The following is a 16931-nucleotide window of genomic DNA, read 5'->3' as shown; positions in this document are numbered from 1 at the left end:
GGGAGGTGCCAGGACCTCACCCTTGACCTGCATGATTCTATTCTCGTGGTCAGAGGACAGCAGGAGATTCACAGATTAGGATTGGGTGAATGGAGGTGGGTGGATGCCAAAGCAGGCAGGTTAGAAGGCCTGTCCCTGTTCACTTGGATGTTGGCCCAAGTTCTGTACTTGAATGTTAGGCATCTTAGCCCTTGCCCCTCCTTCCCACCCACCACCACCCACCCACCCCTCCTTCCATAACCCCATATCCTTCCACACCCCTACATCCCTCACTCCCAATATACTCCCACGCCATCCATGCCCCCCCTGTACCCCCATATCCCCCCATGGCCTCTCCAGGCCTTCAAAATACCGTACAATGGGAATGGGGGTGGGAATCCTAGAATCGGATCCCAGCTGCCTCTTTTCCCACCCACCTGACATGTGTTTGCCCCATGTTGGGATGCAAAATCTGGTCCTGTGCCTTTTGTGCCATCTGACATCCCTCATAGCCTTTACCTGTGTTTTTAATTTTTTAAAATCTACATCCAGTGCCAGGGAGTACTGAATGAAATCCCTATTGGGTTGCGTGTACAGAACAACCAATGCAGCTGCTTGCTGTATACTCCTGACTGCTGTGAAATCCCACTGCTCCTTAGGCAACTCCCAATGCTGCAGATGAGGTCTCAGCCCCAAGGCGTGAATTCTGGGGATCCACGAAATCATTACATAACATGATGTTCAACCAGAGTATTACTATTCATTCATCTCAACCAACAATTATAACAATATCAATATTCCTAATTAATCCTTTGCCTATTGTTCACCATAGGGCTTAGAATCTGTCTCTCACGGCCGGCAATATGGATCGGAGTGGTCAATGGTCAGAAACCAAAAAACTAAGCCACGTTCCTAATTTTATGATCACTTATGTGTTAATTATTAATCCTTTACGCTGATGAAAATTTCTAAATTTACTTTGTCATTTCAACATTCTCCACAAGTATCTTGTGTTTAAAGCCCTTTACTCCCTATGGCAAAGATTTATGGTTTTAGCAAATACGGAGTTAAAATTAGTTGCAGTAAACAAGTGGAATTAACCAGTTTTTACACAAAATTTACAATTCTTAGGGAAGAATTTTCCCCCCATTGGGGGTGGTGGGGGGGGGGTGGGAGGGGAGAGTGCAGGAGCGGATGCGGGCGGGCGAAAGAGCGCACTCATCTCCCTGAGGCTAAGTGCTGCCTCAGGGAGATTGGCACCAAATTTAAAAATGGTGAAGGGGCAAAAATAAAATTTCCCTGACATGTCTCCTCATGTGACACTGTCACATGTGTTGGGACATGTCCATCACTTTAAAGCATACATTTATTAAAATTTTAAAAACCCTCATGAACCTGCATCCCGTCTGTGGATGAGGTTTCATTCTTTTTCTGAAGCCCACCAGGGCTCCCGGCCTGCCCGCCAACCTTAAGGTTGGACGGGCAAGTCCCTTAAGTATCCCAATTACTTTTTAAATGGCCTCAATAGGCTGTTGACAGGTCGGCGGGTGCACAGCTGATTTGGCTGCACCCCCGCCGACCTGAAAATTGAAATGAAGCGGGGGGAGGTCAGGAGTTCCACCCAACGTCATCTCGCATCATTTTATACGTTGGCGAGCGGGCCCTGCCCTAAAGATCCTGGCCCTAGTGTCCTGCTGTTTTAACATTGTATTCTCTGAATGCGAGTATTTGTGAATAATTTCTTTGATATTGAAAATACCACATTAAGGTTTTTTTATTTATTTAAAATAATGCTATTATAATGCTTCCTATCCAACAATGCAGGTAAGACCCCAGTTTAGTACAGCTAAATTGGTGATAATGTGGGCGGTGTTGTGTGGCTTCATTTTGTTAAAAATATATAGCAATAGTTGTCAAGTTCCTGATATGGAGGGGATGGCATAGTGGTATTGTCACTAGGCTAGTATTCCAGAGATCCATGGTAATGCTTTGGGGACCTGGGTTCAAATCCCACCACAACAGGTGGTGGGATAAAAATCTGGAATTAAGGGTCAGATGATGACCATGAAACCATTACTGACTGTTGCAAAAACCCATCTGGTTCACTAATGCCCTTTGGGGAAGGAAATCTGCTGTCCTTGCCTGGTCTGGCCTACATGTGACTCCAGACCCACAGCAATGTTGATTCTTAAAGGCCCTGTGAACAAAGGTAATTAGAGCTGGGCAGTAACTGCTGGCCTTGCCAGAGATGCCCATGTGGATGAATAAAAAAAAATATGAAACATTTGTTAAGGAGCTTTGTGCTTTTGAAAATAATGGAAGCCCTTTTTATGTAATTTTCTTTCCCAAGAAATTTAACTGGACCCAGCCACATAAATACTGTGGCCATAAGAGCAGGTCAGAGGCTGGGAATTCTGCAGTGAGGAACACAGCTTCTGATTCCCCAAAGCTTATCTACCATCTATGAGATACAATGTAGGATGTAACACACACATATATATGTATGTATAATATATTATATAGATCACAAAAGAACTTTGATATGTTATAAGTCCACTTACCTTTTTCATTAGCATATAAATATGCATTTGTGCATCTTCAAAGACATAGCGATGAGGAATTTGTAATCCATCGAGGGTCTTTTCCATTGTTTTACTGTCGATATTCACCCATTTGCTGGCTCCTGCTGCCAGAAACTGTCTGCAAGTAACACAAATCTTGTATAATTAATAATAAAGTCAAAAGGTCAACATTCTAATAGAGTCTGGAGCTAATTCTCATTAAGCCAGATTTTTTGAGAAAGCCTGTTCACTGTAATTTCAACAGTGGGATAAATATATTTGCCAGTAGGAGTCACTTGGTTTTTCTCACTGTAGTGTATTGAGGAGGGGAAAAATATTGGATCTTAGCAGTGGAGGTATCTAACTACCAGGCAGGCTGTGAAAAGGGGCACAGAGATACACGACACGAAGATTCCCAAATGCTGTGTAATCAGCAATTCTGAGCCTGCAAAATGTGACATTTTTACTTTACTGCTTCATTAATGCTTTGAATAAGTGAGACATTCCTTTTAGATTAAGACTGCTTCTACAGTGGTACGCCCATGTGTCCAGTTGTACGTGGCCTTTATATACTGAAACATTATGAACACTATTTGCCACATTAGATTCCTACCAAAGATGGCTACAGCAAAACAGAGTACACCATCAGGGATAGAATACAACCCTTCACACGTCCTCTTACAGTCCCAGAAATGATGTTTTCTTTCCTACTGCCCTTTGTTTCAGTGAGATCAATTGAGCACTAATAGCGCAAATCTATAACAGTGGTTCACAGCATGATTCCTTTAGTTGACAGTGACTTTTAGGGATAAAACTGTTTGGTTGTGATGTGTTGTAAGCTCAGGGAGCCATTCCAGTGAATGATGTTGTTTTCTAATTCTGCTTCCTTGAAATCCCTCCCTAACAGCGCTGTGAGAATATCTTCACCACACATTATGCACTGGGTCAAGAAGGTGGCTCACCCACCACCTTCTCAAGAGCATTAAGGGATGAGCAATAAATGATGGCCTTGCCAACAAAGGCCACATCCCGAGAATGAATTTAAAAAATCACTGTGGAGAGTCACTGTAGAGAGGGGAGCGGGGGGGGGTGGGTGGGGTTCAAATGCCTTGCCCAAGAAGGAAGGTAAATGTAAGGAAGAAGGCCTCTGAACTGTTCTTGCAAAGTTCAAAGCAGTTTTGGTGAAGGATTGGAAATTGGTATCTTGGCTGCAGATGATGCAATGCTGAAAACACAGAGAAAAATGGGAAAAACATGGGGAAGAATATTGGAATAATAAATCATATTTCACAACATCAAATAACCCAATATATCAGAGTCCTGGCATGTTCTTAGCTCCTTTAATAGAATTGACAGAATTTTATCTCAATACCTGCGGATGTCTTATGGTAATGTTCACAGCTGGTCTGCTCTAAGGATCATTGTAGTGATGTTAACCTTGCTGTTCCTTTGAGGCCGCTTTGAGGCTTAAGTACTGCTGTGGGAAATTGTTTGTAAATATGTTGAGATCAATAAATTGCAAATTATTGGTTCCAGGCTGAAGTTCTTAGGATAAAATGCCAGGCTTTGTTTCAAGAAGTTACACCAGATTAATGGGGTAACATCTGTATTAAAATAACTTTAGTAACTGGCAACAAAAATTCCCTGAAAGAATAACATCTGAAATGTAATGATTGTGCACTAGACACAAGAGATGAGAAGACCTCAAGTTGCACTGTTCACGGTAGATCAGGGCATACGGTCTTTACAATGAAGGAAGAATTGGTCCATAAATAGATAAAACTGCAAATTGATCAGGGTGACATAATGATAACATTGTACCTGGGACCTTTCGAATGCAATGCCCAATGATTTATTTCCTTAATCAACAAAACTAAATAGTAAAATGATAGAGAAAGAAATAGAACGAACAATGGGGGGAGGAAATAGGGTGAATTAGTCAAATTAAATAGAAAGAGAAAGAAAAGGAGCGAGAGAATAAAGAGACAGAAAAATAAAAAAAATTAAGAACAACAAGCAGAAGAAGACACTGTAGCCCAGTTGTCTTTGGAATTGTTGTATTAGTCCTTCAGAAGTAATGAGTAAATGTCAAGGTCAAAGTGCAAAGTGTACAACATTCTTGAGCCATGTAGTATTGGACCAGGGTGAGCATTAAGTATAGGAACAATGGAACTGCTTTCATAGGAACATAGGACTTGCTAGATTGTAAGAAAAGACCAAGGTGCATCTAGTTTGCCTTTCAGCACCCCGGTAGTGGCATGATACAACTAATAAGAGTGTGGTCAGCAAGACCGACACTAAACTACTGCCAAGATAGATTAGGAAAGAAACTTTAAAACCCAAATTGGGCGAAATCTTCCTTCGAGAGGCTAAGCCCAATGGTGGATGGGGAAGTTGGTGTGATTCCTGCTGGATGGCTGAACATGTGTAATCTTCTGTTTTTCAGCTCATTAATTATGCATCAGCGAGGAGCTCGGTGAATCTCGTGGCAGGGTGGGCAGGAAGTCACCCGCCCCGCTGTTACCTCATGGGGTAATGGTACCATATTTAAACTGTACTCGCACAGGCATTCACTCACAACAGACCAGATGCTGCAGATAAGACGTCCACTATGGCACCCAAAAGGGAGCAATCTTCGGCCCCATGTTTCAGCGAGGCTTCCTTGGGAATTCTCCTTCAGGCCGTCCAGGAAAGATGGGAGTCCTCTTTCTGAAGGAAGGGAGTAGGAGAATACCCCCACACCCCTTCAAAACCACCTGATCGTGCCAGCTTAGAAGAAGGTCGCTGGGGAGGTACTGTCCATGGGACCCAAAAAAGGACCACCCTGCACTGCAGTAAATGGGTGAATGATCTGCTGTGATCCGCCAGGGTAAGCACAATGTCTACCCGCTTCAACCTCACATTCTCATAAGGGCATCAGGCAGTCTAAGGGTTAGAGTCCACAGGGGTGTCCCACATGCCCACCAGATGGGTCATCATTACCGAATGTGTGCCAACCACTTTAAGCTCACCATCTCAAATAAGTTGCTGAACAAATGGCTTCTTAATCACTTACTGGGGAGGGATCAGCAGATACAATAGGCATGCATGCTTCAGCACTGCTCAGTCAATCACAGTCAATTCTTCCGTCTTTCTGCAGGACAAGGCTGCCCACAACAAGAGAGAACATGCCAAGACTGGAAGTGGCACCCTGAGATCCGAACCCTCTCAAGGAACCGGCCACAAAGCTCGTTCCTGCGCAGAAGGCGAGATCAGCCTTCCCCAACAAGCCAGTGAGGATGCATCCAGTATACATTGACAAGATGCGGGCAATGACTGTGAGTGATCTTTAATATACGTGCCTGCTCAGTCAATCAGTATTTCTCTCTTTTCTCTATTCCAGGTACCAGCAAGAAAAAGAGGGCGTTGGCCTCCGGATGACAGAGCCCCAGCCTCCAGGCCACCACTGAGGAGGAACCCTGAGGATCCCCAGAGGAGGCATTCACCTGCACCCTCCACCCGCACAGATACACGCACCTCTGTGGAACCTAGTTCTAGAGTAGGCTCGGGTTCACTATCTGGTGATCACCTCACAAACACGTGTCCACAGCTGGCGGAGGCAGTGACAGCCCAGGTCTCCAACACTCGAAGGATGGCTGGAGACCAGGCCCCTGCTGAGTCTGATGACATGCCTCTAGACAAGGCCCTAACAGACATTTTGGAGATGCAACCAGGCAGAGGAACATCAGGCAGAGCTGTCAGAGGCTGTCCGCAGGCTGGGCCCAAAGGATGGAGGAGTCAGTCCACATTCTGTCTGATGTGGTGGCTCTGGCATGCGATCACATCGAAGTCTCCATGGGAAGGGTGGTGGCCGCCTTGGAGACCCAGGTCCTGCAGATTCTGCCGGATTTGGGCTTGGACCTATAGCCATGAGTGCATTTCAGCAGTGGCCAGTTGAGAGAGGGACAGGGCACCTCTCGCCGCACTCAAGCACCCAAAGGAAGGAAGAACACCAGTCAGACACCAAGTGGGCATCCACCCAGGACACTCCAATGGTGCCCTCCTGCTCCAACTCCCCTCTGCCAGTAACTCCATCAACTCCAGCAGGTCAGGCCGAGAAGAATGCACCTGCACCTAAGCAAGAGACCCTTTGGGGGCCAGGGCCCTCAAGGCCTCGGGCCACCAGAGGACGCTCGTTGCTGTCATCTCTGACAACAAGTCATTGCAACCAGCAGGCTGCCTCCACCTCCGCTGCGAATGCTGGGGCTGCACCTGGGAGTAGTGGTCGGGTTAGAAAGATTAAAAAATATTGAATGTGCACTGATGGCTTAGGTGTTAACTCATTGGGCAGAACTTTTCCATCCTGCAGCGGGCATGTGCCCACGTGCGGGAATGGGAGGGAAATAGTGTGCGATGACATCGGGCAAGCGTCCCGCAGGCGGGCGAATAGGCCAGGCGGCCTTTGCATTTTTAACGAGACCTCACCCACGGGTGGGATGAGGTTACCAAAATAAAAAACAATAAAAAATGTTTCACATTTTTTAAAAATTGTCCCTCGTCACGTGACTGAGTCACGTGTGAGGACATATTTATCTCATATGTAAAAAGTTTATTTTTCATTTTAAAATGCATCAGCTCCCAGAAGCAGCTCTGTGCCTCCCCCCCCCCCCCACCCCCCACCCCGCAGTGTGTGCTCCCCCGTGCACGCGCAGACTTCAGCGCTGGTGCTCCTCCCGCCCCCACCGTGGCAGCGCTGATGCTCTTAGCACGCCTTTCAGGCTGGCTGGCTGTTAATTGGCCGCAGACAGCAATTGGTCTCTCAGGAGTTCCCGGGCCCGCCCACCCGACGAGGGGAAAATCCCCCCCATTGTGTATACCTTTCACTTATGCAAATTTATGCTTAATCTATCCTTCTTCAAGTCTCATGGATTCCAGTTCTATTCAATTGGCTTCAATGTTCTGCGCTCATTTAAGGATCCAAAATGTAGCCCCCACCCCGCCCCAATGAAATCCCATCTGGATCTTCAGCTATATAAATTCTCACACATTCCCATCACAGTGAGTCGTCTATAATTCCACATCTGCAACATCAGGCAGTGCACATCATTTATGCCACCGATGCCTGGTTAATGCACTGTCTATCAGCCTATTATCTCAGACCATGCTTTGGCCTCAGGAGAAGTGCTCCTCGAGGATATTGATTTAGCTGCTGCTGTTGCACTGATGTCTGTTGTATGTGGGTGGCAGGAGTAGTCATCACAACTCATGTTATATAAGTATGTCCAATGTGTCATTTAGAATGGCCTTTATTTTATGAGAAGCAGTTTATAAAAAATGTAGTTTAAAACTTCAAAGCCCATAGACTTCCATGCCTCTCTGTAGGAAGATATAGAGCCTGCGTTTAAGGCTGAATGGCATTCCTTGGCGATTTCTTACTCTCTGCATGCATGATGCTAAACTAGGCACGTCAGGATCCAATGTGAACCTCAGACATGACTGCAAGAGGGGTGAGTGTGTGATGCAAGAGGTGTGAGTTCATCTTCACGACGCTGTTTCCTTTCTTCCGACGATCTTTATTTGGACTTTCACGGCTGCTTAGTGAGGCTTTAAGTGGTCCCTGATTAAAGGCACAGCACTCAACCCAATGTGGAATTCATTGCATGACAGGGCTCTCATTGACTTAAGATGTATATATCAAGAATGGTCTTGTGAGCTGTACCACGTGGAGAACGGTCATATTCTCAAAGAGATGCATATGTAATTCTCCAATGACCTCAGCAGGGTCCATGAAGGAAAGAATTGGTCACTGGCTGTTGTGTCAATAATGACTGCTCAAGATTTAACCCTAATGCAAAGGTCATCTAGGATAGCGACTTGTCAGGCTTCCAATAATTGCAGGGTCCCGAGTGGCTGCACTTCAGCAAACCATTGTCCTGGTGAGACACTCTCTGTGAGGACAAATCAGCACTCCTCAAGACTTTACTGCATGATCTAGATGTTAATAATTGCTGCTAAATCATGTGCGAATGACAATTGGGGGGCAGTAGCAAGATGATACCTCAACATTCTGCATTGTTGAGAGCTGGCGACAGGACAAATGGTGCTGTCATGATGCTGCTCCCTATTGAAGCGCCCTTGCGGTTATGCCTAAAAGAGTGATGTGTGTGGTCAGGCTGCTTCATTCAGCAGGTGTCAGACCGACATGAGTGCATCCCTGTGTAATTTGGAATTGCAGCCGCTTCTAAGCTGCCATGCACACTGACTTGGTGAGGCCATGGGTGAAAGGGCTAAGCTATGTGGAGGTGCTTAAGGATGTGTGAGAAGAGAGTGTTTTCAGGTTCCACAGCAGCTATATGTTGCCATGGCTTATTCGCCACTGTTTAATCCATTCCAAGGATGATCCCGTCAGTAGGGCTTACAGTGAGTACTGATATTTCAATAATCGTTGTGAGAGCACTGAGCTTTTGGGGTATCTTCTTGCTGAGATTGAAGGTGATGGGGTGTTCCAGTTGGCAAAGGCTAAAGAAACAAGTGGTTGTGAGAATTTGTCAGCACTTTACTCCCCCAGATTCTTGCAGCTATCAGGTTGTCACAGGCACGTCTGCCATGTCATTCCCATGCGATGGCCTCTTCTTGTGGTTTGTCTACATCTTCACCCTCTTCAGACCCATCCACTTAAATGTCCTCCTTTTCCAAGGAGACATCTCGTCCCTCTATTTCTCCCTCAGGCAACACATTCCCTCCTTTTGCAAGGCAAGGTTGTGCAGGGTGGAGCAAACAACAATGATAAGCGACACTGAGGTGAGTATTGGAGAGCCCCACCTTACCGGTCCAAACATTGGACTTGCATCTTCAGGATTCCAATCATTATCTCTATCAAGAACCTTATGGCGGAATGTTTAATCAGCCCAAAATAGTAGTTGTAATCTCCACCCACACACCTGAAGACCTCTCCCATATCATTTTTTCAAGCTTGTTTTTCAAACTGTGTCATTACTAACTAACAGTGAAGATGGCGCTCCTAACCTTTGTGAACGCAACCAACACCTCCCAACCTCCCCCTGTCACCCGCCAAGTTCCTTCCATCCTTCTCCACAGTCACTACCTCTTAATTACCATTCCTCCTGTTCTGATTCAGCCTCCCCCATTACCTTTCACCACATCACTGTTCACGATTATTCCTGTTCTCCCCTCTGATCCCCTCAATGTTGATGTCCCATGCCCTTTGCTGATTTGACCCATCCCTTTCTTGAGACCCACCCCATGAGTCCATCCAATACACCCCCATGAGATAACAATTGCCGACGTACCGAATCCAGATACCTCTCCTGAATATAACTTTGCCCTCTGCTTCCCAATACCATGCCTCGAACCTCCAGGTGTAAATGCCTTAGTTGACTGACCATGTCCGACACATCATTCTGCACACAACTAACAGCCCAGAGAGGCCTTTCCCCACCCAAAACCATGACCAAGACATGTGTGCCATGCATAGCCCTCTAACGTGGTCTTCACATTATGGCTGCATTCACATGACAGCCTCTTAAATATTTCCCTGAGAGTGTGGCCTCATTCCCAGGACAGTATCTTAAACATGTCCCCAACAATGTGGCTTCATTCCCAGGACAGTGTCATAAATATGCCCCCGGGCAGCCTTTCACCCTTCCCCTCTGGCCCACCTCCATCTCACCCTTCCTCTGGTCTTTCCTGCCCCCCACCCCAGCAAGCCCTGTCTCCACCTCACCCTACCCCTCTGGTCCTCCCCATTCCCTCTCCTGAAGTCCTGCCTCTGTCTCACCCCTCCACACTGGTTGTGCCTCCCATGCCCAGCCTTGGTGCAGCTTGTGCTACAGGTACCCGATATATTTCAATGATGGGAAACTGATTTTTTTCATTCATTACAAATTACGTGGCACTGTCCACCACGATTCCTGCTGCTGGAGGGAACAAAAGATTCTGCCCATTGAAACAAAAGGAAATCTGCATTTATATGGCGATTTTCACAACCACCAGATGTCTCAAAGTGTCGTCACTGTTGTAATGCATGGAATGTGGTGGCCAATTTGCAAACTCCCACAGACAGCAATGTGATAATGACCAGATAATCTGGTTTTGAGATGTTGACTGAGGGATAAATATTGGTCAGGATACCAGGGATAACTCCCCCGTTCTTCATCGAATAGTGCCATGGGATCTATTACATCCGCCTGATCAGGCAGGTGGGGCCTCAGCTTAACATATGATCTGAAGCACAGCAACTACAACAGTGAAGCACTCCATCAGAACTGCACTGTCAACCTGGATTTTGTGCTCAAGCCTGGAGTGGGACTTGAACCTAGAGGCTCAGCAATGAGTGTGTTACCAACTGAGCCACAGCTGACTCAATCATTGCTCCCTTTCTAGTCATCCAATACTGAGTTGTATGCCAAGGCCATAAATCGCATTGTTAACAGGATTCTTACAACATTACTAAATACCAATGGCATAATGGGATATGGGGCTAGTGTGGAAAAATGGATTGAAGTGAATGGTTAGCCATGAGGCTGGGAAGACAGTGCCATAGTGCTATTGTCACTGTACTAGTATTCCAGAGACCCATGGTAATGGGGACCTGGGTTCGAACCCCACCACGACAGATGGTGAAATTTGAAGTCAATAAAAATCTGGAACGGAAAGTCTGCTGCTGACCATGAAACCATTGCCGATTTTTGTAAAAATCCACCTGATTCACTAATATCCTTTAGGGAAGAAAATCTGCTGCCCTTACCAGGTCTGGCCTACATGTGACTCCAGACCCACAGCAATGTGACTTAATTAGGGACGGGCAATGTATGCTGGCCTAGCCAGCGATACCCACATCTCATGAACGAATAAAAAGAATGATTGTATTGAATGGTGGAGCAGGCTCGATGGGCTGAATGGTCCTACTCCTGCTTCTATGTCCCTATTAATTACAAGCCCTAAATGGCTGCAATCAGGTTAATTTGCATTAGGGTGTAGATCTAGCCATTCCTTGACATGCAATTTATTCAATGAGAGGATCACGACAAAAACAGACTGTAACAAATGCTAGTGCCTTTTCGTGCCACCTTTGAAGCACACCCAGCAGTTACAGCATTGTTACGAGATCAGGAGGCTCATACAATTTGCTGAGGTTCAAATCTTGTCTGGACATTACTGCAAGAATTGGACTGTCTCTGTCCCGTCTGCTTGGGACCCAAATATTTAGATTTCTACTCCCCAGGCCACAGTACCGCACAGTTTGCCAGCTGCTCGACCTTTTAAAAATATCAAAGCACCAGTCCTTCTTCACCTTGCTTTAATCTACATTACATTGCCAGCAGCGACTTTCTGGGATTGCTTCACGAATTTACAATAGAAATGAGTTTTTCTGGCAGGCGATGCCATAGTGTTATTGTTGCTACCCAACTGGAAAGCCTCAAACGGCTGGTGGCAGTTACAAAACATGGAACAAACTCCACTGAAAGTCTGGGATGTAATTAATGTTATTGCAAATTCTGTGTCCAGTTCAGGAATCTGCTGCACATATTCCAGAATATTTGCGTAAGTAAAATCAGGATGATCTCTTTCGCTTTCAGTCAGTGGGCTTCCTGGGATCTGCTGGGCCACCTGTGGTGCTCGGTTAATGCCTATTCGCTTCTATTGGCAGGTCCTAGTTCTAGTGCAGTGTTCCCCAAATTTTCTCCTGTTGTGACACTATTTTAAAATTTTACACTTGGTGCGACCCCAGAGTGAAAATTGTGGGGTGTGGGGGAAAGACCTGTTGACTGGGGTTGGTGGGGGTGGGGGGGGGGGGGGGGTGCGGTGGGTGGGGTGAGTAACTGATTGGGTTGGGGAGAGGGTAGTTGGGGAGTTTGAGCATTGTGGGTACAGGCATACAAAGATAACATCAGACCTACCATTTATCAGGCTTTGCTGCTGTCAGTTATCAGGCCTCACAGCTCATTTCATTAGGCCATGCTCACCGCAAAAGCATCAGGCACATTTAAAGGGGCTGTCACTCCACAGTCGCTATTGCTATCTCAGATCTCACGGCCCCAAAAACTCGGCCCGAGACCCCACTTGGGGTTGCCACCCACAGTTTGGGAACCCCTGTTCTAGTGTGTCACAGAGTCATATTGTACCTTGTGGCCCAAACAGCGACAAATGCTGAGACCTTCGCCGATATTGAGAGCTGCAATGGAACCACACATTCCAGAGAGCCCACTTATATTCAAACCTGGAACTTGTGGCGTGATTTTTTGGGCTCTGGGGAAGCCCAGGACCTGTCAGCTTGTAAACATAGCCTAATTTTAGGCAGATTTATTGAGGACTGCTCCTAGCAGGTATACAGCCTGCACCCCCGGCTCTGCTCACCCTCACCGTCACCCCAGAGGCCAGCAAAAATCGAAAGAGCAAAAAATATGAGAAAAATATGCGACAAATTCAAATTCAAAAATGTGAGAAAAATGTTGAAACATTCTAAAAGTGAACAAGGTCATAAAAACGCATCACAAATTTAAAGAGTGGCTAGCCTGGGGCCAAGTTTTTTGGGTCTCTGTAAACTCATCAGCTGTGTAGCCATGAGGACAGTCTTGAGGAGAAGGCAAGTGCCTACACAGTGGTCCTTATGGGCCAGGAGGAGCAGGTGGGCTTCCTACTGACAATGTCCCTTCCCTCAGCTCCTCACCATCAGATGCCACTTCCCTCGTCAATAGGATCCAAGCTAGTTGTTAAAGCTGAAACCAAGACACAGAGCTTTTCTTTGTTGAGAGAGTTTATTGACTTGTTCAGTCTCACAGCTCTCCTAGCACACAACCTAATCCCCTATTTATATGTGCTCAAAGGCGAATGGAGGAAGGACACATTTCATACATGCGCAGTTCACAGAGGCAATGCACATTTAAATATGCAGCTCTCTTCACTCAGAAGCAATTTTTGTCACCAAGATTTCTGAAATATGATTCATGGGGTCTATTGATCTCTTTATCAATTTGTGGAATTGATCTAAACCTACCAGAGTTCTTTGGAGAGGTCAGGTACCCTTTTGGAGAGGTTAGGTAGCCTTTTTGGATCATTAAGAATTGACATAAATGTGCAAAATAGATGGATGTGGTCTATGGAACTGTCAAGCTGTCAAGTTATTTAAATCCCCTGTCCTTTAAATTTTGAAGAAAAACAGCCTGCTGTGTCTCTCAGTTAAAAAAAATCAGTCATTGCAATTTCAATAACAGTTTGTTGACATAAGCCTGAGGGTTGGCATTAGAGTATTAGTGCTGCTTGACTGCTTCAATCCATGATTATCACAGTGGGGTCCTGTAAATTCATAGTTTGATTGATAGCTCCTAATGGTTATACATGGGTTATCTGGCTTTGATGTGTCGTCATGAATGCAAACGTGTGTTTTTTTATATAAAGGATTAAGTGCTTGAAGAGATTTAAATGCATTGAATGGGCTTTTATCCACGAGAGTTCTTTCATATGGAGTGAAGTCTGTGTTGGATACTTAGAACTTCATTTTATTTCATCTCAGCATGGTTCCTGAAATCTGCATTATGGTAGATACTGGGTGAGTTCACATGAAGGATTTAACTGCAAAGGGTGGTGGGTGGGCATTGGTTGACATAAGTTGGCATAGGGGCTATAATGGGCCAGGTGGATGAGTGGGGATGGCTATGGGTTGGCATGGGTTTGCACTAAGTTAGCATTGGAGCAATAAGGGGCCATGGGGGTGGGTAGAGGGGCATAGGTTAGCATGGTGGGTATGAAGGACCATGGCGGGTGGGTAGGGGGATATAGGTTGGCATGGAGGATGAGGGGGTGGGTAGAGTGGCATAAAGGGAATGAGGGGCCTTAGGGTGGGTAGACAGGCATAGGTTGGCATGGATGGAGCATGGAGACTGGGAGATGAGGGCTAGGAGGGATGTTTTTTGTTTTACTGTTTTTATCATAACTGGGATGAAGTCCCAGATGACTGAGGTGGGCCTTTTAAACAGCCTGCCTCAGCACTCAGCAGCCCTTGTAGCTGCTTCCACACTGTTTCTGGCTGCGGTGGACCTGACTCCAATTCGTACCGTGCCCCCGGAATGAAAATCCGGCAGGTCGCGGCAGTTTCTCCCGAATCAGGTTCATGGAATCAGGAAATTTCCTGACTTTGCGCACCCAACTTCGGAGCGAAAATTCAGGCCTATATTTGCTGATTATTTCACTTCTCAAAATTCAGAAAATTATTTTTGAAACTGTTACTATTATAGATTTAAAGTACTTATAAAACAGATAATAGTTATTTGCAGTTTTTATGTACAAAGTGATAAACTTACTCAAAGATGGCCTCTACTTTCTCTTCAACTTTTGACTGTTCTCCATATTGAACATCTTCACAAGCTTCCCAGAAACTAAGATTCTCCGCTAGTGTTTGAAATACATTTAATTATTATAGAAACTGGTGTCTTATTCTTAGAGCCAAAGTTTATTTCACATTGATTTTTACATTCTCTTAATTACCTCTACAGTTCAGTAAACATGATATTGGGCAGGATTTTGGGTTTTGGGTCTGAAACCCAATGTTGGGATCAAATAGAGGCCCCAGTCCAAAACTGTGTTAGAAGCAGTCATTGACAGTGATTTTGCTTCAACTGGCCAATTGGTGGCTAGAGGGCAGACTCACTATCCAATTAATGACTATAGGCAGCTCTCGAAGCTGGAGCGCCAACAGGAGCACAAAAGGAGCTGCAGTCTGCCATTGCAGGTAAGGAAGAGGGAGAGGGTACCTCCATCTTGAGAGGCCCTGTCAGTAACTTTAACTCATTTGAAATGAAAAATAGCAGTCGGGACACCATTGTGGAGGGGAGCCACATCTGTAGCTAAGTAAGTGGAAACGGCCTCTAACGCCTCTGGAGTATTGGGCCCTCAGCCTTTCGCCAGGAGACCATCTCCAGGTAGCTGTGGTGTTCCCAGCACTGTGGAGACCTGCAGGTTGACTGAAAAATTCCAGTTGGCCCCTGATAATTGGCCGTTAAATTATCTTAGCTACCAGCCTCGAAAAAAATGGTTCGGGGTGGGATCTTGCCCACAAACTGGCATGCCAACCATCGATGCAAAATTACCCCCCTCTCCCCACCACTTGCCTTTGTACTCATCCTTATATTGGGCCAAAAATCCTGCCCATTCCTTCTGGTATATTCACTTTGGTTCACATTCTCAGACCATCATTCACTTTTGTTCAGAAAATGCATGTGGTATGTTGTGACACTGCATACACCAAATCCATGGTGTACTTGAACCCTACTATCTTGTTCTAAGCAAGGAAGATTTCACTGTGGTTCATCCTAGCACAGAGTTATTTGTGGATCAAATTTAAGATTTGTTGCATAATTGGATGCTAGCAATCAAACTCCTGCATGCATATTAAAAATTGGAATTATTTTTAGGTACATGTATTGTGTAAGAAATCTCATTTTTTTATGTGTTTTGCAGTTTGCAAGAGATGCCAGGAAGTCTTTGTGTTTTTAAAGTGAGAGTTTGTACAGAAAACTACAGTAATTTAACTTACATTGATGCTCTGATTTAGGGTTCATCAGCCAATCAGATTTGGATTTCTAAATCCATAGGCCATGACATTTAAACTAGGCAAACTGACCAGTAAGAAATAAAAGTGGAAGAACCAGGTCACTTTGGCTTCAAGGGCCAGATTGACAGCCTTCAGACTGTAGTTTGAACAATACTCTCCCCAGTAATGCTCCAAGATATGGTTTGGTGTGTGTCTCTTCCCATGGCCCCTTATTCCATGTTGACTCAGATTTTTCAGATAGGTGAAAACGTTTATGAAATAAATATGGTTTTATCCTGAAATCCTGGTTCATAATACAGATGCTTAGCCTGTGGATTCTAACAGAGCTGCTATGATGAGCTATGTAAAGTCACAAAATTAGTATACCACTGCATATTTTTCATCAAATCAATTGTATGATCCAATTTTTTCTTTTAAAAGTGCTTTAACTTTGATCACTGTAGAAATATTAAACTGGCACTAAATATGAATACTGATTAGAACAACAGTGCCCACAAGATTCAGACAGGATAAATAAGTGAGCAAACAATAGAAGTGCAGATGCTTCATGGCAGCTAGGCCTCACATGTCAACAATGGGCCACAATTGGTTTAGATAAAGGATGCTTCAGCAGAAGTCTGATTCACAACTCGAAAACAATGGATATCAGACTCTGGACTGTCTATCACTATTGCTTAGTTCAGGTCGGTAAATGCTGTCAATTATGGGGAAAAGTTGTAGCGAAAAACATTGCATTCCAGCTTGAAAGATGGAATCTTTCACTGTGTCCCCTCTGTCCTTGGACTGCTTTGCCCATTCACTGGAACAAAGCATCTTTCTGTAAAATCTTAGTGAAGCCACAG

General features: G+C 45.1%; 1 protein-coding gene across 1 annotated transcript in view; it reads right to left on the bottom strand.

Annotated features, from left to right (window-relative positions):
• Positions 1-16931, bottom strand: part of rgs11 (regulator of G protein signaling 11) — a 149530-nt gene that overhangs the window by 12354 nt on the left and 120245 nt on the right. The window contains exons 15-16 of the mRNA XM_041206915.1: positions 14840-14927; positions 2541-2679 (exon numbers count right to left, since the gene is read on the bottom strand). Coding sequence (XP_041062849.1) covers positions 2541-2679; positions 14840-14927 — 227 coding nt within the window. The remainder of the gene's footprint in view (positions 1-2540; positions 2680-14839; positions 14928-16931) is intronic.

The sequence above is a fragment of the Carcharodon carcharias genome, chromosome 15 (genome assembly GCF_017639515.1).
Source record: "Carcharodon carcharias isolate sCarCar2 chromosome 15, sCarCar2.pri, whole genome shotgun sequence".
Lineage (NCBI taxonomy): Eukaryota > Metazoa > Chordata > Chondrichthyes > Lamniformes > Lamnidae > Carcharodon > Carcharodon carcharias.
This window is presented reverse-complemented; position numbering and strand designations above follow the sequence as displayed.